The sequence below is a fragment of the Pelmatolapia mariae genome, linkage group LG12 (assembly GCF_036321145.2).
Source record: "Pelmatolapia mariae isolate MD_Pm_ZW linkage group LG12, Pm_UMD_F_2, whole genome shotgun sequence".
Lineage (NCBI taxonomy): Eukaryota > Metazoa > Chordata > Actinopteri > Cichliformes > Cichlidae > Pelmatolapia > Pelmatolapia mariae.
This window is the reverse complement of record NC_086237.1, coordinates 24,789,140-24,809,363: the sequence shown is the minus strand read 5'-3', so window position 1 is coordinate 24,809,363 and position 20,224 is coordinate 24,789,140. Positions and strand designations below refer to the sequence as shown.

The window sequence follows — 20,224 nt, the reverse complement described above, 5'->3', positions numbered from 1 at the left end:
AATAGTGCCAAAATGAATTAAATAAATACATCATTAAATAATTAATTAAAACTGTCAAAAATTATTTAAGTGTGTTATTAATTAATTAAATATGTGTTAATTAAATAATAACACACTTAGGTAAGTGACGGGTAAGGTAAGCGACCCATGTTGTAGGTGACGTCAGACGCCGGAGATTTGGCGGAAAAAAAGCGAATGGTAGCGTAGAATTTAACAAAGTTTCTTTAAGCTTCAGTATTACCAAATATACTAATCAATTGTCATATAACTAACAACATCTGTCCTATCATCTCTAACACCCTGGAGGACAACGGGGAGAGTTTAGACGCTCTCCAAGATTACATCGACCGGTGTTTCCAAGATTTAGTCATGAAGAAGGCCCATGAAGAAGGCCCAGAGTGCATCTTCCCCGATTGAGACACCGTCATCGAAGAGATGTCGCCCGGCAGACTCCCCCGGCACAACATCGCCTGCCGGCAAAGACATTGCAGACATCCTGGAGTCAATCGACAAGCGATTGTCCAGTTTCGATACGAGGCTGTCCCTGGTGGAGATTTTACACCGGGAATTTAAATCTCTGCGAGAATCCCTGGAGTTCAGCCAGCAGCAGGTGGAAACGCTTGCCGCTGAAAATGACACGCTACGGGAGTCGGTCAAATCTCTCACCGATAACGTGAACCAGCTAAACATAGAAAATAAAAAAATAAAAGAGTCCGTTATCGATCTACAAGCCCGTAGCATGCGAGACAACCTTGTGTTTTCTGGTATTCCAGAATCTGCCGGAGGGGACGCGGAGGCAACGGTGAAAAGCTTCATCAAAACCCACCTGAAGCTGCCGGAGGACACCGTAAAGAACATCGACTTCGATAGAGGGCATCGCTTGTGGGGCGTGAGGTCACGGACCGGGAGACCACGTCCAATTGTGGCCAAATTCTGTCAATTCAAACAGAAGGAACAGGTGAAGAGTCATGGCAGGGAGCTGAAAGGAACGGACTTCAGCGTGAACGACCAGTTCCTCAAAGAGATCCTGGAACGACGCAAGGTCCTGTTCCCAGTTCGACGTAACTTCATCCAGAGAGGCTCCCGTGCTGTCATCGCCGTGGACCGGCTCTACGTGGACGGACAGCTCTACCGCGATCCCGGCACCACTCCGTGGTTATATTGACTGCACTCCAGATAAGAACCCGCTACACTCTTTTCTTATTCACTCACACTCTCTTCTTTAACATGTGTTTAACCTAGTAATATCAGTATGATGTCATAGCAGATATAACACCGTCACCCTCCGTCATTGCTTTAATTGGAATGTTTCCGTTTCTTTTCTTTTTTTTTTGTTGTCGCTCACAGTTCACGTGGTTTCTTTCTTTCTCTTTTCTTTCACTGCTGTGATCACCTACTTCCCCACTCACCTACAAACAACACCCTCTATTTCTGCATATTCACACACCATGATCACGCAAACATGCGCTCAACAGCAGCACATTTACAACAGCCTCACAGCGCATACAGACTTACAGGACACATACGCAAGCCACGCTTGTTCATATTAGTGAATATTTACACACGTAGTCAGACTTATGGAACCTCTCACCACACATTTCTTTCTCTTTCTATTTACAAACAAGTGATGTTTCCACATTCTCTTCACTCGTCTAAAGGAAACACCCAGCGTACATCATTAGACATACACACACAATTATGGGCACGCTGAGGTTTGTCACATGGAATGTAAATGGAGATGGCACCAGAGGAAAGAGGTTAAAGATATTTAACCAGCTTAAAAAACTACAGGCAGATGTTGTTTTATTACAAGAAACTCACAGACCTGTCACAGGTTTAAATGAACTTAAAACACCTGAGTTTCCTACTGTGTTTGCAGCCTGTTATAATTCTAGACAAAGGGGAGTAGCAATTTTAATACATAAAAATGTTAATTTTACAGTACTCGATACAGTTATAGATCCAGAGGGTAGATTCCTAATTATTAAATTATCAATATTGAACAAAAAGCTATGTATTGTAAGTATATATGGTCCAAATGTTGATGAACCCTCATTCTTCCACGGATTTTTTAGTGCACTCTCTGAACACCTTGATTGCACACTTATTCTTGGAGGCGACCCCAACCTTGGACTAAATGAAGAAATGGATAGGCTCAACACAACAGGAACTCAGCGTAATTGGCAGTCCACAAATATAATCAAACAGTATATGAGCGACTATGGCCTTTGCGATGCATGGTGCTCCCTTCACCCCAACAGTAAGGAATATTCTTTCTTCTCACATGTTCATCACTCCTACTCTCGTCTGGATTATTTTTTGGTCAGCAGCTCACTGCTGAGTGACATTTCAGACACTGAGATTCACCCTATAGCTGTCAGCGATCATGCTCCTGTATCTTTAACACTAATGCACAAGAATAATACTATGCCAAGTAAAAACTGGAGATTTAATACATCACTGCTTAAAGATGAAGGCTTTATTAAATATTTTAAAAAAGAATGGACTTCATATTTAGACTTTAATGACACTCCCGGAACATCTGCTTCTGTTCTATGGGAAGCAGGGAAAGCTGTGATGAGAGGTAAAATAATTTCTTTCTCATCACATAAAAAGAAAGAAGAAAACAAAAATATTCAGGGATTAGAAAAAAACATCAAATCCTTAGAAGAAGCCTACGACCAAGATCAAGAAATAATGAACAAAATATGCAAAACAAAACTAGAATTAAATGAAATTATTAATAAAAAAAACCCCAGAATTCCTAGTACAAAGACTTCGCTCGCAGAATTTTGAACACCGTAACAAATCCGGTCGATTTCTAGCTAACCAGTTAAAAATAAATAAAGGAAAAACAACTATATGTGCTATTAAAGATTTATCAGGGAACACAATATATGACCCTGGAAGAATAAACAACATTTTTAGGGATTTCTATGAAACTTTATATTCACCACAAATAAACCCGTCTAAAAATGAAATTGATCAGTTTCTTGACAACGTAACTCTTCCAAAATTACTAGACAGTCAAGCAATGGCACTGGATTCGCCACTGACGCCAGGTGAACTCCAGGAAGCGCTGATAAGTATGCCCAATAATAAGGCTCCAGGTCCAGACGGCTTTCCTGCAGAACTCTACAAAGAATTCTGGACAATTTTGGCACCAGTATTCCACGGAATCTTGCAGGAAATCAAGGAAAATGGTAGACTACCACCAAATATGAATTCTGCCAACATTAGTCTCCTGCTAAAACCAGGCAAAGACCCTTTATTTCCCTCAAGCTATCGTCCAATATCTCTTATAAATGTAGACCTTAAAATAATCTGCAAAGCTCTCTCAAAGAGATTAGAGAAAATAACCCCCCTTTTAATTCATCCTGACCAAACTGGTTTCATAAAAGGTAGGCACTCATCAACAAACACTCGTAGATTACTTAATTTAATAGACTACTCATGCAGTAAAAACACTGAAACCATAATATTATCTCTAGATGCAGAAAAAGCGTTTGACAGAGTTAACTGGAAATTTTTATTTGCAACTTTACAAAAATTTGGTTTTGGAAACTCTTTCATAAACTGGATAAGAATATTGTACAATTCCCCAACAGCTCGTATCAGAACAAATGACCAAACATCCTCCAGCTTCTGTCTCCTGAGGGGCACCAGACAGGGATGCCCACTCTCCCCTTCACTTTTTGCAATTTTTATCAAACCACTAGCAGCAGCATTTAGACAGGCTACAACAATTAAGGGCATAAAATGTAAGAACGTAGAACATAAAATCAGTCTCTATGCGGATGATGTGTTGCTTTTTCTGAAAAACTCACAAACCAACCTTTCTGAGGTAATTACTCTAATAAACTGGTTTTCAAGAGTTTCAGATTATTCAATTAACTGGCCAAAATCTACAGTTCTTCCCATTAACTGCTCCTTCCATAATTCTTCCTCTGCCCCACTACAATCTGGAAATATTAAATATTTAGGTATTAATGTTTCTCCTAAGCTTTCAGACTTAACTAAATTAAACCACATCCCACTTCTAAAGAAAGTAGAAGGCGATCTGACTAGATGAAAATCTCTACCCATATCACTCATGGAAAGGGTCGCCACTATAAAAATGATGATCTTGCCAAAAATAAATTACTTATTTTTAATGATCCCTAACAAACCATCACAAGATTGGTTCAGATCTCTGGATTCATATATCTCTAAATTCCTTTGGAAAGATAAACCCCCGCGAATTAGCTTAAAAACGCTACAAAGAACTAAGGATAAAGGAGGATTAGATCTGCCTAATTTTCAACAATACTTCTTAGCCAACAGGCTTCAGTTCATTTCAGAATGGTTAAAACATACCTTCTTAGATGAGCCCTGGCTAGATGTTGAACAGGCACTATGCAATGATCTAGAGATTTCAGACCTACCATTTATCAGCTCAAACATCAAAAGACATAAATGCTTCAAAAGCATCAACATCAGCTCTTCTCTGACAGCATGGTAGGAGTTTCTAAAAATAAGGGAGTCTTCATTAATCCCATGCAAATGTACACCTATCTGGAATAACCCTGACATATTACAAAACAATAATATGATTAATTTTCCAGAATGGAGTTGTAAAGGAATTAAATACTTAGAACATATATTAGAGGGAACAGAATTTATTCCATTTGACAGACTAGTTACACAATATGGGATCAACAAGAAAAGATTTTTAGAATATCAACAAATTAAATCCATAGTAAAAAAGAAATTTAACCTCAGTCAAGTTGAATTACAAACACCACCAAGTGCGGTACATTTTCTTACTCTTAAATCCCCCAAATTATTATCTAAAATATACAGAACACTTTCTAAAATAGATGAATCAATATCCCTTCCTATTGCAAAGTGGGAAGCAGATTTATCAGTAAGCTTAGACCAAAACTTCTGGTCTCAGGTATGCTTAAAAACCTTTAAATTGATTAAAAATCCCAGTCTGCAATTAATACACTACAAAATACTACATAGAGTGCACTATACAGGTCATCGGATGTTCAAGATGGGCTTTACATCTTCCAACAACCGCTCACACTGTCAAGGCAATACACCAGACAATTACATCCACGCTCTTTGGTTCTGTCCACCAGTGCAGAAGTTTTGGCGCGAGATATGTAAAGACTTATCAAAGTGTCTGAAATGTAAAATTCCAACCTCCCCTTTAGTATGCTTGTTGGGAAAATTGGATGATGTCACTACAGAAACTAATACAGTCCACATGGTTTTTACTGCCCTATGCATTGCCAAGAAAACGGTCCTCATGAACTGGAAAAATAAAAATAATCTTAATTCTAGCCAATATAGAAACCATCTAATAGATCACATTAGTCTTGATACAGCCTCTGCCACCACATTAGATCAATCCCTCTGGGCTCCTTTGATCGGCTCCATCACCTAGCGGGGATGGGGGGTCGTAGTTTGGTCCCGCCTTAGCTATTGTGGTTGATGTGGAGGTTGGGACGGGCTTAGGGCGCCTGGAGAACCCCTAGAGACGTTATCCCTGGAGGGCTTAACCCGGGGGGTTGTGGTCATAACCTGGTTAGTAGCTCTGGTCGCTCTTAGAGGGTGTTCTCCTCGTGGCTGTGTGCAGCAGGGCTGGGGGATGGTCTGTGCTGGCGGACGTAGGTTATTGGCCTGGTGGCCTGGCTGCCCCTGAGTGGATCCGGGGCAGGCGTGGGGGCTTGGGGTTCGGGGGTGCTTTGCCTCCGTGCTGGGGCTCTGGCTGGGCCTTGGGGGGCTTCGGTCCTCGTCGGTGTGTCGCCGATGTTGTGGGCGGGTGGGTGCACGGGGGCTCAGCCCTGGCGCAGGGGGCCTCTGGTGCATCGGCCTAACTGGGGGGCTCTTCAACTGGCAGGGAGGTTGTTCCATCCTTGCAGGAGTCCACTCTGCAGGTGGGGGAGAGACATAGGAGAGGTGGAGAATAAACTTAACCTGGATGTCTGTTGTCTTGTGTAGTCTGGGAGATGATTGAATGTTGGGGTGGGTACAATTTCCTCTGCGGTGGGGTAGGGTGGGCTTCCCCGGGTCCTGTGGGGCTTGGCGGTGCTGCTGCCATAGGCCCCGGTCTGGATGGGCCTGGGCTCCCTTGCCTTGGTGGGTACCAGAGGACGGGGGTGCCTACTGGGGTCAGCGGGGGAGCTGGCCCTAGGGAGGGGCAAGATGCCCCTCCCTAGGGCCAGCTAGGGAGCTCTTTTCCTACCCATCCCCGGCTGCCTCCCTCTTCCCGCTCCACCACACCCACCCACACAGGTAGGGCCTTGGGGTGCGGGTGTGTCACCAGGGTGCAGGGGAGGCATTCCCCCCCCCCCTTCTGGCCAACTGTGCCTCAATTTTATTCCACAAATTAGACATCCACATTACTCACACTCCCATAACACACACATACATATATATATATATATATATATATATATATATATATATATAGGGCCTTGAGGGTGACCACGTTAACGGTCTGTGTATTCAACCCTACCTCTGGCGCCGGTGCCCACCTCTCAATTTTAAATCCATGTAGACATTGAGGGTTCTCGGGAGGGGCCGTGCTAACACCTGCTGCTTTCTGGCAGCAGCACCATGCCCTCCCTTGTTTTAAATGCACTTTAGAACAACACGCAGCAACACTACACATCAGTGGGAGGAGGGAGGTATGGGGTCTTCACACACCCCCGTTCTCTACTAGCCATCGGGGCGGGGGGCTGGGAGGAGGTGTCGGCTGTCCGATTGGCCTCCCTGCTGCTGCGGAGCCTGGGGCGGTCTGCTTGCCTCCACCCCGTGGGGAAGGGTAACATCTCTTGGGTCTGGGTGCCGTTTCCCCCCCTGGGGGCGAGGGTACCTGGACCCGGGGTATAGAGTATGTTTGGGGAGTGTGATTGTGTGTACATGTCCATTTATGTCTATCCTTACGTTGGGTGAGTGCTGAGTGTTTGTATATGTGTGCATGAGGGTGGGAATGCATGTTTGTGTCTGTGTGTGCCTGTTTGTCTGTGTCTATATGTCAGGTCGGGTCTTAGACTCCACCTCTCTGGGAACTCCCAGGCCCTCCAAAGTGTGGAGGCCTATCTCCCCTCACCACACTCCCTGCCGGTAACTGATGCCCTCAGGGGTCAGTGCATTGGTGGTTCTTGGTGTCCGGGGCTGGGCGCTCAGGTATGCACCAGCTCACTCCCGGTGGCTACTTGGCGGGGCCTGGCGCCTGTAGCTCGGTCAGGCCTCTTCCGGGGCAAAGGGGGCCCTCGGGCCTCCGGCCTCTGGGCCTGCAGCTCGGTTCTCTCTGGCACAGCTGCCTCCGGCAGAGCCAGCGGGCACACCAGTGCAGCCCCCTCTGGCTTCTGCTCTATGGCTACTGGGTGACCCCTCGTCTGGGGATCTCCTCAGCCCTTCCCAGGAGGGTGGCACGGATGCCCCTCCGGTGGTACTTTTTGGGCTCTCGCACTCTGGGGCCTCTGGATGTCTGGAGCCTGGATCTCCTCCATGTCTGCTTCATGCCCTGGGGGACGGGGCTATGGCCCTCCACACCCTCTAGCAGACCGTTACATGGGGAAACCTTTTGAATACAAGCGCGCTGATCCACACAGGTGTGCACACGGGTGTTCACTGTTCATAGACATAAACTACACCTTTCTTGGCTGCTACTTCAAAGCACATTGTGCGCTGTCTGTCCTGCGTGCTGCACAACAACATTCAATATTTAGTATTTACTGCTGTTTACACTTAGCTAGATTAACGTGATGGTGTTGTGTTTGGTATGTTGCTTTGTTTTTTTTTGCCTGTTTTCTATTCTTTTTTTCTCAACAGGTGATCCAGGAGATTTTTTTTCTTTGTCTTTGTAAGTGCCCTCTCTCACTGTCCCTCTTCCCTTCTGTTTTTCTTTTCCTTCCTCTCTTTCTTTCTCCCTTTCCTATCCCCCAGTCATGTCTGTCCCGTCTGTAACAACAGTCCAGTGGCGGTCCTAGCCTGTTTGGCGCCCCGGGCGAACACGCCCTCTGGCGCCCCCCCCCCCCCCCCCCCCCCCCCACGCACGCACACACACACACACACACACACATATGAAGAGAGAGAGTATGCATAGTATGCAAACGGCTACCAAACAGACATCATAATTCGTCATACAATGGGAACAGGACAAATCAACAATTGACACTGACTAATTAATATTATATTATTGTATATATTGTTTGGAGTTTAGTCTCTTACTGTTACTATTTTTACCATTTCTTCTTGGAGCAACTGTAACCCACATAATTTCCTTAGGGATTAATAAAGTATTCTGATTCTTAATGTTTTAGGATACATGACCTGCCATTATCCAATGACACATCTGCTTACCTGTATCTTTTGCTCGTTTCTCCTTGTAGGAGCCATAATTAAATGTATTGAATTTTAATGATCACTGGGTTTTCATTTGTTTGGTTGCTATGGTGATGTGTAACGGGAGTCACGTGGGTGCTAGCGGTGACATTAAGAGGGCGTTGTCAGTCTGTCTTTCACTGGTTTGATTTTGACAGAGAGGAGGGCTGGGTACTTGCACTGCTGTAACTGGAGCCTCGTCGTCTCGTCTCTCTATATACTGGACTGTATGTAGCGGAGATGACAATAAAGTTTACTTTGACTTCAGCAGCGAGCAGGCGCACCGAGGGCTCTCGCGCTCACTTTTCGCGTATAGAAATTCGAAAAAACATCGGTGCAAATTATAAGTCTATATCATAATGTCTGGTGTTTTCGTGTTGTTGGTTTGTTTTTATTTTGTTTTATTTTGCGAGTTGGTTATTAGATGCTGCTCCAGCCACCCAGAGAATCCCCCGCCGCCCCGCCCTCTCCTCCCTGTGCCGCAAGCAGCAGGCGCACCTCGCAAGGGCGCCCTTACTCCCAGCAAATGGGCGATAGAAAACCGATCGGTGCCTATGCCATTCCCAATATGCGCTGGCATGATGTCGGGGCAGCATGAGTACGAGCAATTTTTTTTTTGCCGATGCCCGTGATGCCGCCCCCCACCACGATGCCGCCCCGGGCAACCGCCCGGGTCGCCCGTATCTAAAACTGCTACTGCCCCAGTCATGTCTGTCCCATCTGTAACAACTGAAAATAAAATAAATAATAACAACAAAGGTTGATCAAATGGACCAATACGGCAATGCCATGATGATCCATTTGGCAAAATAAATCCATTGGGTATTCTTGTTGGTCTTCAGACAACAATTCTGACAGCTAAAGAACCAAATGGGACAGGCAAAAAAATAAAAATAAATTAATTAAATGTGTAAATAATTAATTAATTAAATGTGTCGTAAATATTGGGGTTAGGGTTAATTAGGGTTAATCAATTATTTCCAATTTTATTTAATTATTGCCACATTTAATAAAATATTTAATTAATTCATTATGTCAGTCCTGGCATTCCATACCTAAGAGCTTTACTTGGATTATTTTTTGTTAAAAGGTCCGAGAGATAAGATGGAGCTAATCCATTCAGAGATTTAAAGACAAACAACAAAATCTTGAAGTCGATTGTACGACGTACTGGTAACCAGTGTAAACGTACCAGGATGGGAGAGATGTGATCAAAATTGCGAGCGCCAGGCTGTCAGGAGTCGGGCCGCCGTATTCTGAACTAACTGCAGAGAGTAAGGCCTGGTTAATACCAAAATAAAGACTATTGCAATAGTCAAGCCTAGAAGAGATAAATGCATGTATCATTCTCTCAAAATCGGCAGATGACAACATGGTCTTGATTTTTGCAATGGCCCCCAGCTAGAAAGAGCTGGTTTTAATAAAATAATTTCTTAGTTTCTCAAATGAGAAAGAGCTATCGAGAAACACTCCTAAATCTTTTGCAAACGAGGTTCTGAACTTTTCCGGTGGGCCAAGGTCAACACTTAGGGAAGAACAGGGGCTGAATAGTATGATCTTTATTGATCATTTATATGCAAAATAATTAACGCGAACCATGATTTAATGTCATCAAGACTCATGAATTACGAGTGTGATATTATAGAAGCTTCCAAGGAAAGCGAGCACAGCATGGAGCACTTCTAAGAATGAGCCACGGCACTCCATGTCCGATTAAAACTCATCTACAGGTGAACTCCTCCTCGCTCACCGTTTCCACAGGTTGTGGCAGCGAACTTCCCATTTTATCCTTTTCTATTTGTAGCCGGTGCCACCCCCTCCCAACTCGTCAGGATAAAGTGTCGTCCAGGTAGAGTATAACTGCAGCACTTTGTCCAATAGGAACAGCTCGTGGTGCACCTTGTTGTACACCTCGATGCTTAAAAAACAGAGAGAAAGAGAGAGCTTTGGACTTACCCCTGAAATCTAGCACTTTATATTTTAGCAGCAAACTTTTCTGTTTCGGTGGAAGTCGAAGGCGCAGTTTTGAAGATGCTCTGTGCCTTTTTACGTCTAAAGTTGTGAAGTGAAGAGGGGCAAAGAAGGAGTCTTTTTTACAGGTCTGAGTTTCTTTTTTCTTTTTTTCTTTTTCTTTAATCAAAGCCTGCGACATTTTTACAGCCGAGGGGTCGTTGGAGAGCAACCTGGTGACTTTCAGCGATGGCTGGATGCTGTGTTTCAGCGGAGGAGAGAGAGAACCAGAGGATCAACGAGGAGATTGAGAAGCAGCTGCGGAGGGACAAGGAGGACTCTCGCAGGGAGTACAAGTTGCTGCTTTTAGGTGAGCATCACTAACCTGAACACCAGCTCGGAGGGTAACTGACTTCACGGAGTCCTCCGCATTCTCCTCGTGTTCTCAAATACCATGCTGTAAATCATTCAAAGGTTTGATCTTGATTGTAGCCATAAATGTTCTTTTCCGGGCAAAAAAAGCTTCAAAAACATTTGCTCTTAAAGTTGTTCCTCTAGCGGAATGATCCACGCGTTTTCATTTTCCGTTGTGGGAGACAGCTCGGAATTTGCCATTACTTCACCGCTTCCTGGCCACACCTGTAACGGGTATTGTGGCAGGTGGGACAGAGCTCTGACGCCTGTCGACTAGTATTCATTTAGTCATATGTAAGAAGAATGCACACTTTAGAAGGGAAAGGAGTGGGTATTATATCCAGCACGCTACATTTTGTCATTGACACGTGTGGCTAGATGAGAGGATTCAAGTCATGAGCAGCGTTTCACAGTTGAGGCGCACTGGCTTTCCGAGAACATCCAGGGTATGCACAGCCGCGCGCCATGGCACTGCCATTGATTTTACGCGTGGTCGGAGGTTTGAATCCTTGAGTACTTTTTGTCTGCTGGAGTCGGTAAGTCTCAACTGGTCACAGAAATACCGAAAATGGGGACACACACACACACACTCGATATTCAGGAAGAGTGTGTGTGTGTGTGTGTGTGTGTGTGTGTGTGTGTGTGTGTCTTTTGCACTGTTGTAGGGTTATAGAAGTTTATGGAAGCGGCTACCCGATCCAGAGGGAACTTGCTGAACATGTATCAGGCGCATTTTACTGCAGCAGTGTGGGAGCACTTCAGGAACGCAGTCGCCATCCACGCCTCGGTCAGTGGTGTGTTTGAAAGCCATAACTAGCGTTTCATGCAAAAGTCATGCAAATGCATCACGGAGCACGAGCTATTGGTTTTTACCGGCTGTTCGCTTAGCAGGGCATTTCACTCAAAACACAGTGTTATGTTTCTGCGCGCAACCCAACCTTCATTTGCTTTAAAAGAAAAACATTTTCTCAGCTTGCTGTAGGCTGTTACAGACAGCTGGACTGCAGCAGTTTTGTTTAACGCATCACAAAGTTAGTTGAGAGAAGTCAAAAAGTGGGGTGAAACAACTTTCCAGAAAAAAGGATGACTCTGGAGTCTCTGTTCAGACTGAAAGAGTGTCAAACATAAGGCCCGGGGCTCAGAACCTGGCCATCAAAAAGCCCAATCCGGCCCCCTAAATAAATGGTAAATGGTAAATGGCCTGTATTTGTATAGCGCTTTACTTAGTCCCTAAGGACCCCCAAAGCGCTTTACACTACATTCAGTCATCCACCCATTCACACACACATTCACACACTGGTGATGGCAAGCTACATTGTAGCCACAGCTGCCCTGGGGCGCACTGACAGAGGCGATAACTTTGGATAATGTGGTAAATGCAAAGAAGAAGGACATAAATGTTATAATTCAAAGTGTATTTTTTGTCAGTTTTAAAGCCTTCTTAGCAACAAAGACACCAACTGCCCTGTCATGCTGCACCAAAGTCAGTCTGCAGGATAAAGTCTGGGAAGTAAACTGCTTTTTTCTGTTATTTTTAAGCATTTCATCATTCTCCTTTCTTAAACTGGGAGAACAAAGAGTCACGTTGGAGTGTTTCTGTTGCAAATGCGTTTGTTTTTCTCATGCCGTCTGAAGTATTTAATATATACTTAAATGTCTTTACACTGACAGTGTCCGAAAGTCTCCTTATATTTCAGTCGCATCACTATAAGTGCAATGAACCACACGCACGTCCACCCCTCCCACACTTGTTCAGTATGCCTACTGCTGTACTGTTGAGCTGCTGTTAACTTCCATTAAAGTATATCCGGACATCAATCTCTGTGCCCCACTCTCTGACCGGAGTTTAAGTCTTGAAGGAGCTATCATCCCAGCATCCCAGAGATAACTCTCTAACAGACAGAAGGAGGAATGATTTGGAGGGTTTTCTTTTCTAGGTAATAAATCTACTGCTCCAGCCCACTAAGATCAAACAGGGCTCTGTGTGGGCCACAGTGTAAAAGGAGTATGACAGCCATGATCTAGAAAGTAACCTTTTGTTACCTGGTCAGAGTGACTCAGCTCTCAGTGGATTTCATTAGGATGGTCAGAGTCAGGTCTACTGAGAGTGCAAGAGATCAACACCTTCACTTTCTGCCCTTTTTTTTCAGAGGCTGTAAATTTGACTTGAACAGCTGCCGACTTGCATGCCCAGTCATCGCAGCTCAGTAGATAGGTATAGACAAATATTCAGCATGTTAGTCGTCTGTATATAAATAACTCAAATTTTATGCCGGAGAAGGATTAGGAAGAAGTATAAACTTATATGATCCTACCCCTTCTTCCTATTTATGGAATGATAGGAATATTCATCTTACTTTCAAATGACCTTCCAATTACCCACACACACACATACAAGTGCATTCATACCTACACATGATGTGCATACAACAAACATATGCAATTATACATCTATACATACATGTATCCTTACATTCACCTACACACCTACCCATGCTACAGGATCGTTATCACAGTTTTAATAAATAATATTATTTATATTATAATATTTATGCTCTATATGCATATAAAGATGTTTAAATGTATGCATGCACATGCGCACATTTACAAATATGGATATACACGTACCTTCGATATATACCCTCTAATATCTATACATACATTCACATATATAGACATTGAAATACTGTTTCTTCTTTTTGGAAGAAGTGTTGTTTTTTCTGTTATTTTTAACTGGAAGATGTTTGAATGTAGCAGTAGATCTGCTGGATCTGCTTTTCTTTTTTTATTGTTTTTAAAAGTCACTATTTGCAGATTAGTGACTTCTCTTCTTTTTTGTTTTGTGCCTCTGCACAGTCGCTGCCTGGCAGGTACATTTCAGTTGTGAAAAAAAAAAAACGGAGAGGGCAGACTTTGGCAGGTGGTAGTAGCCGTTATCTCATGACACTAACACCACATTCATTCACACGGGCACCACCCCCTCGTGTTACAGCGTTCCCTGATTGAGGAAGTGTGCAGGTAAGAAGCTGTGTCATACATGCAAGCTGGACACACACACACACACCGACTGCCCACAAGGTGAAACTCCCCACCCATCCCTGCATAAACCCACACATACACAAACACAGCAACCTCCAATATTCAGGTCTGTTAACAAACACATTTGTTTACCAAATCAGCTGCGCATCATGTGATCACAATGAGAAAATTACGAGCTTTTGCTGTAAGAGCTGAAGAGTAACATGACAAAAAGGGACTGTGTGTGTGTGTGTGTGTTTTTCCATACCTTTTTATAAGAACAAGTATGTATTCATCTAGTAAAGTATGTTTTAGTGAAATATAAGTTAGTCAAAAGACCTTTTAGATAGAGAGCTTGAGTCCAAATACACACTGAGTCTCTGAGTTATTAAGCATGCATCTGATCCTGTCACTCAGGAAAGGTTTCAGGGTGAAAAAGTGCACCGTTCTTGTTGAATTTATTATTGGAAGTTAGGAGGGTTTTTGTTTTATTTCTTTTTCTGACCAAAGAAAGGTCATTTTTCAGAAGCAAATGATGCTCCAAAGGTTGACTCTAAAACATTTTATTCAACCAGGTGAAACTAAAGTTATGAATGATATGTTGAATTTTATTTCGGGCAATTTGTGATATTTAAACTTCCTGTTCTCGGATATTGACGAGTGTCCCTTCGGCAGTCAAATATACATTCAAATTGTTCAGTTTGCGTCCCTGCGTGGACAAGCTGGGTATTGAGAGTTGTCACAGAACTTGTTTTTATTTCTTTCAACTTATCTCTTAATAAAAAGCCGTTCATAAAAAGACTGATGGGTCTTTAATGTAGCTGCCAGGCAGCTGCCAGCTGGCATACAGTATGCAACACCTGTGCAACATCACACGTAATAATTCAAATTTGGATCATTTTTAATGTAAATATTATAAATATTGAGTTGCAGTAATAACTCACCAGGATGCAGCTCAGTAATATTTTAAAGTATATATAAACTCCATGCTCTTGCAGAAGGGGCAGGGGTACATTTTACTGTATCGTAGACAACTTCAAGTTTAAAATTGTCACTGTAAGGGGGGGTAGAGACTCCCTTGACTTTTTTCTTTTGTGTCTTTTCAGCAGAGAGCTAAATTTGCTTGCTTGCAGTGGCCATAATATCTTCTCTTGGGATAAATGAAGAGTAGAAAATTAGGCTCGTCTTTTCTCTTTAACCTGGACCCAGATACCACCAGCAAGCACTGATCAGCTGACCTCAAAGATCTCGTATTTGCATATGAATGTAGTAATTTACTAATACAGGGAGGCAACTGACCATGGTAAACTGGAAATAAACCAGTCCATTTCCAATTGAATTAGCACAATTAAAGGTCAAACATCAAGCTAACACTGACCACACACAACAACTCAAGGTTCAGTATCTTTCTCCAGGATAGTTTGGCATGCAGAGCGGAGCAGCCGGGGATCAAACCACCAGCCTTACAATAAATAAATGACCTGCTCTAGCTCTTGAGGCACAGCCTCTCCCTTAAATGGTTCAGACTGAAAGTAATCACTAAAATCTTGGAAGTCAGCCTAAAGAAGACAGAATGGGTGTCACGTGGGACCTTTTAGAGGACCTGTTGAGCAGCCTCGCAGCCACATTCTGGACCATTTGCAGGGCTTCTGGGGTTGATTTGCTCAGGCAAAGGAACACAGACAAATAATTATAGATGCATGGCAAAATAAAACACCCCTCCACCACTCAAAGTATTATACTCTAGGGTAATCGAATTTCTCTAGTAAGTGTGCGCATATCAATACATTTAATAAAATATTATCTATGTAGCTCTCAGCAGCACACATATGAGCGCAATATAACCTGCAAATACGTAATGCTTACACATTTCAGTATTTATACTATAATGATATAATCTGCTTTTACAATAAGTACTCTAATTTTCTTATACTTAACATTTATTTTCTTCCTCTTTATAGCTGTAGTTAGACTAATGTTATTACTGGTGGTTTTCATGCTTTTACTTAAATACTTCTAGGTACTATGAGAACCTGTTGTCTGATGTCACAATCAAGACAATGAAAGCAGCCGTGACTGACTCATCTAACCGTCAGCATGATTTCTTTAAAATTCAGAAACATGACAGTTAAAATGGTCAAATCCTACACCGATGAGCACTGCTGAGAAACCGGCTGTCACGTGAATGCAGATTTTTAAAAACAGACCTTAGACATAAAACTGCATTCCCGTCTCCTCACGCAGCCAGCAGATGTTTACTTTGGTTTGATTTGCAGAATGTTAATTTGCAATGCTGCAAAAAATTGTAGACCAAATAAAGCTATTATTGAGTTTAATCCTCAATGTGTCTCACAGGCACTGGAGAGAGTGGAAAGAGCACCTTTATCAAACAAATGAGGATTATCCATGGAGGAGGATATACAGACGAGGACAAGAGGAGCTATGCCAAGCTGGTGTACCAGAACATCTACACGTCCATGCAGACAATGGTCCGAGCTATGGAGACTCTTGGTATATCTTTCACTGATCCCCAGAACCAGGTACAGGCAGACTGACTCTGCTCCAGTCCTTTACAATTAACATTCGATGGATGGTTACCAGATTGTTACCTCATTGTCTTTTTGTCTTCTCTGTGTGTCCATAGAGCCATGCCAGCGCAGTCCTGGAGGTGGAGGTGGATAAGGTGGAGGACTTAGATAGCAACCTCGCCATGGCTGTCAAGAGTCTGTGGAACGATCCTGGAATACAGGAGTGCTATGATCGGCGCAGGGAGTACCAGCTGTCTGACTCCACCAAATAGTGAGAATTAGGCATTTATGATGTTTAACAGTGTGTGCAGATCTCTGCACTTTTTCTAGATCAAATTTGGTTAAAATTTTAAGTTTTCTACGTGTTTTCTGTATTTCTCCTTTCTTAGTGTTTTTTTTTTCTCCCTGGATATTTTTCTTTTTAGCTATCTCACAGCTCTGGATCGGATTTCACAGCCCTCATACATACCCAACCTTGACGACATCCTCAGAGTCCGAGTCCCAACCACTGGTATCATTGAATACCCCTTTGACATGTTGTCTAAGGATCAGAATGTCATTTTCAGGTGAGGTGCATACTGACATCTTCTGCACTGCACAGAGTTTCAGTTCAATTCAGTTCAGTTGAATTTATATAGCATCAAATGACAAGGCCTCAAGGCGCTTTATATCTTAAGGTAAAGACCTTACAGTAATGCAGAGAAAGTGCCAACAATTAAACAACTCCCTTTGAAAAAGCACTTGGTGACAGTAGCAAGGAAAACCTCCCTTTTAACAGGAAGAAAACTCTAACGGGCGGTCATCTGCTGCAACTGTTCGGGGATAAGGTGAGGGTGACAGGACAAATAACACATCGTGTAAGAGAGCCAGAGATTAATAATAGCTAATGATTAAAGAGTGATGTGTAAAAGGTGAGTGAAGAAGAAACACTCAGTGCATCATGGGAAGCCCCTAGCAGCCTAGACCTATTGTAGCATAACTAACGGATCACCTGATCCAGCCCTAACTATATGCTTTATCAAAAAGGAAAGTTTTAAATCTAATCTTAAAAGTAGAGATGCTGTCTGTATCCCAAATCCAAACTGGGAGCTGGTTCCACAGAAGAGGGGGCCTGAAAGCTGAAGGCTCTGCCTCCCATTCTACTTTGAAATACTCTATGAACCAAAATAATGGCAGCATTGTTGCACTGGAACTGGCCACAGACACGGCACTGACCTCGAAGGTGGCGTGACTTTTCTTGGCTGCTTTTATGACAGGATGGTTGATGTGGGTGGTCAAAGATCAGAGCGGAGAAAGTGGATCCACTGCTTTGAGAACGTCACCTCCATCATTTTTTTGGTGGCACTCAGCGAATATGATCAGGTCCTGGCTGAGTGCGACAATGAGGTGAGAATTTAACAACACAGCAAATGATGATTTCAGTTTACATCGTCCTGGAGTTTTAAATGTGTTTGATCCCTTTAAACATCTCAGAACCGCATGGAGGAGAGCAAAGCCCTGTTCAAGACCATCATCACCTACCCCTGGTTCCAGCGCTCATCTGTCATACTTTTCCTCAACAAGACCGACATCCTCAAGGAGAAGATCATGTACTCTCACTTATCCACCTACTTCCCTGAATTCACAGGTTAGACTGAGTGAATGCTCATCTTGATTTCAGCCCTTATTTCACCACAAGATTTGTAATTACTTAGCTGATCTAAATGGAATGAATGAAACTTATATTAAGTCCTTCATCATACAATCACTACACGGTACTCATTTTTATGGAAGTGTTGAAATAGACTAAAAATACTCAACTGACACTATATTAGGTACACTTTGCTGGTACCAGGTTGAACCTCCTTTACCATCAGAATTGGTTTAATTCTTCATGGCTGAGATTTAACAAGGAGCTGAAAACATTCAGCAGAAATTTTGGTCCACATTGGCAATCATTAGTCTAAGCTCCGCCCCTCCCTCCTTGACACAAGCCCACAAGAAAATCACTAAATTTGTTCTGCTTTAAAAAACATATAATTTATTCAAAAGAAAATAACTGATTGTTTTTTTAAAACACATTTTTAATCTTTAAGTATCAAGACTTAGAATTTCAGTTTTGCTTTGGTGTTTTTGGCTGACAAGAGGTGAAACCATGTGTGGTCTTCTGCTGCTGTAGACAGTAGCGGTTTTAGATACGGGCGACCCGGGCGGTTGCCCGGGGCGGCATCGTGGTGGGGGGCGGCATCACGGGCATCGGCAAAAAAAAATTGCTCGTACTCATGCTGCCCCGACATCATGCCAGCGCATATTGGGAATGGCATAGGCACCGATCGGTTTTCTATCGCCCATTTGCTGGGAGTAAGGGCGCCCTCCGTTTGCGAGGTGCGCCTGCTGCTTGCGGCACAGGGAGGAGAGGGCGGGGCGGCGGGGGATTCTCTGGCTGGCTGGAGCAGCATCTAATAACCAACTCGCAAAATAAAACAAAATAAAAACAAACCAACAACACGAAAACAGCAGACATTATGATACAGACTTATAATTTGCACCGATGTTTTTTCGAAATTCTATACGCGAAAAGTGAGCGCGAGAGCTCTCGGTGCGCCTGCTCGCTGCTGAAGTCAAAGTAAACTTTATTGTCATCTCCACTACATACAGTCCAGTATATAGAGAGACGAGACGACGAGGCTCCAGTTACAGCAGTGCAAGTAAACAAACAATAAATATAAGAAGATTAAGAAAATAAATATACACTTTAGGACCAGGGGTAAAGGGATCAATAACAATTTAAAATGTATATTTTATATTTTGTTCATTTAAAGTGTCACACACAACCCGTTTTTAAAGTTTAAAAAAAAGAGAAAAGAAGGGGAGGAGTGTAGCGACTTCCACAGTCGCTAGATGCTGGCGCCAGAGGGCGTGTTCGCACGGAGCGCCAAACAGGCTAGGACCGCCACTGGCTGTAGACCATCTGCTTCAGAAGATGCTCTTCTGCATACCTTGGTTGAAATGAGTAGTTAATTACCATTAGTTACTATATCATCGCGTCTGGCCATTCTCCTCTGACCTCTGACATCAATGAGGACTGCTACTCACGGGTCATCTTTTCACTTTCAGACTATTCACTGTAAACACTACAGATGGTTGTGTGGGGGAAATCTCAGTAAATTTGAAATACTCAGACCAGCCTGTTTGGTACCAACAACCATACCACATTTAAAGTCACTTAAATCACTTTTCTTCCCCATTCTGATGCTCAGTTTGAACTTCAGCAGGTCGTAAAATGCATTGAGTTCCTGTCATGTAATTGGCAGATTAGATATTTGCATTAACAAGCAGTTGAACAAGTCTACCCAATAAAGTGTCTGGTGAGCGCATGTTGAATTTACTGACATATTTAAATAATATCAACCCTGAATTGCAGGACCTCAGCAGGATCAAGTAGCAGCTCAGGAATTCATCCTGAAAATGTACCAAGAACAAAACCCGGACAAGGACAAGACGTTGTATTCTCACTTCACCTGCGCCACAGACACAGAAAACATCCGCTTAATCTTCAAGGACGTGAAAACAACCATCCTCAGGCACATCCTCGGGGACTTCAACCTGGTGTAGAAAGGTTGCATACAGCACAGGAGCAAATGCATACATGAGAAGACCTGAGTAAAGCCGAAATAGAAAAGAATCTAATTATCAATCAAGCTTAAACCAAAAAAAGGAAATTTGAAATTGTTTCATTTCTAACAAGGGAGATCCAAAAAAGAGAGATTACAAATATCATGTACCAGACATACTCAGACCAGTCACCGTCTAACATGAAATTGTGTGTAGATGCTTTAGTTTCCCTTGTAGTTTTTTAATATTTGCTGTAAATGATACTTTACAGTGGAAATGAGAAAGTGAAAATTAGTAGCAAGTAACTGACCCGTTGTGTGAACTACTTATTTAAATAG

At 43.0% G+C, this 20,224-nt stretch overlaps 1 protein-coding gene across 1 annotated transcript; it reads left to right on the top strand.

The window, feature by feature from the left end:
• Positions 1–10,578: 10,578 nt before the first annotated feature.
• Positions 10,579–19,886, top strand: LOC134638783 (guanine nucleotide-binding protein subunit alpha-14-like). The gene is made up of 7 exons (XM_063489673.1): positions 10,579–10,702; positions 16,120–16,304; positions 16,409–16,563; positions 16,718–16,858; positions 17,549–17,678; positions 17,766–17,919; positions 19,696–19,886. The coding sequence occupies exons 1-7, from the start codon at positions 10,582–10,584 to the stop codon at positions 19,884–19,886; spliced, it is 1,077 nt and encodes a 358-aa protein (XP_063345743.1). The 5' UTR covers positions 10,579–10,581.
• Positions 19,887–20,224: the final 338 nt, after the last annotated feature.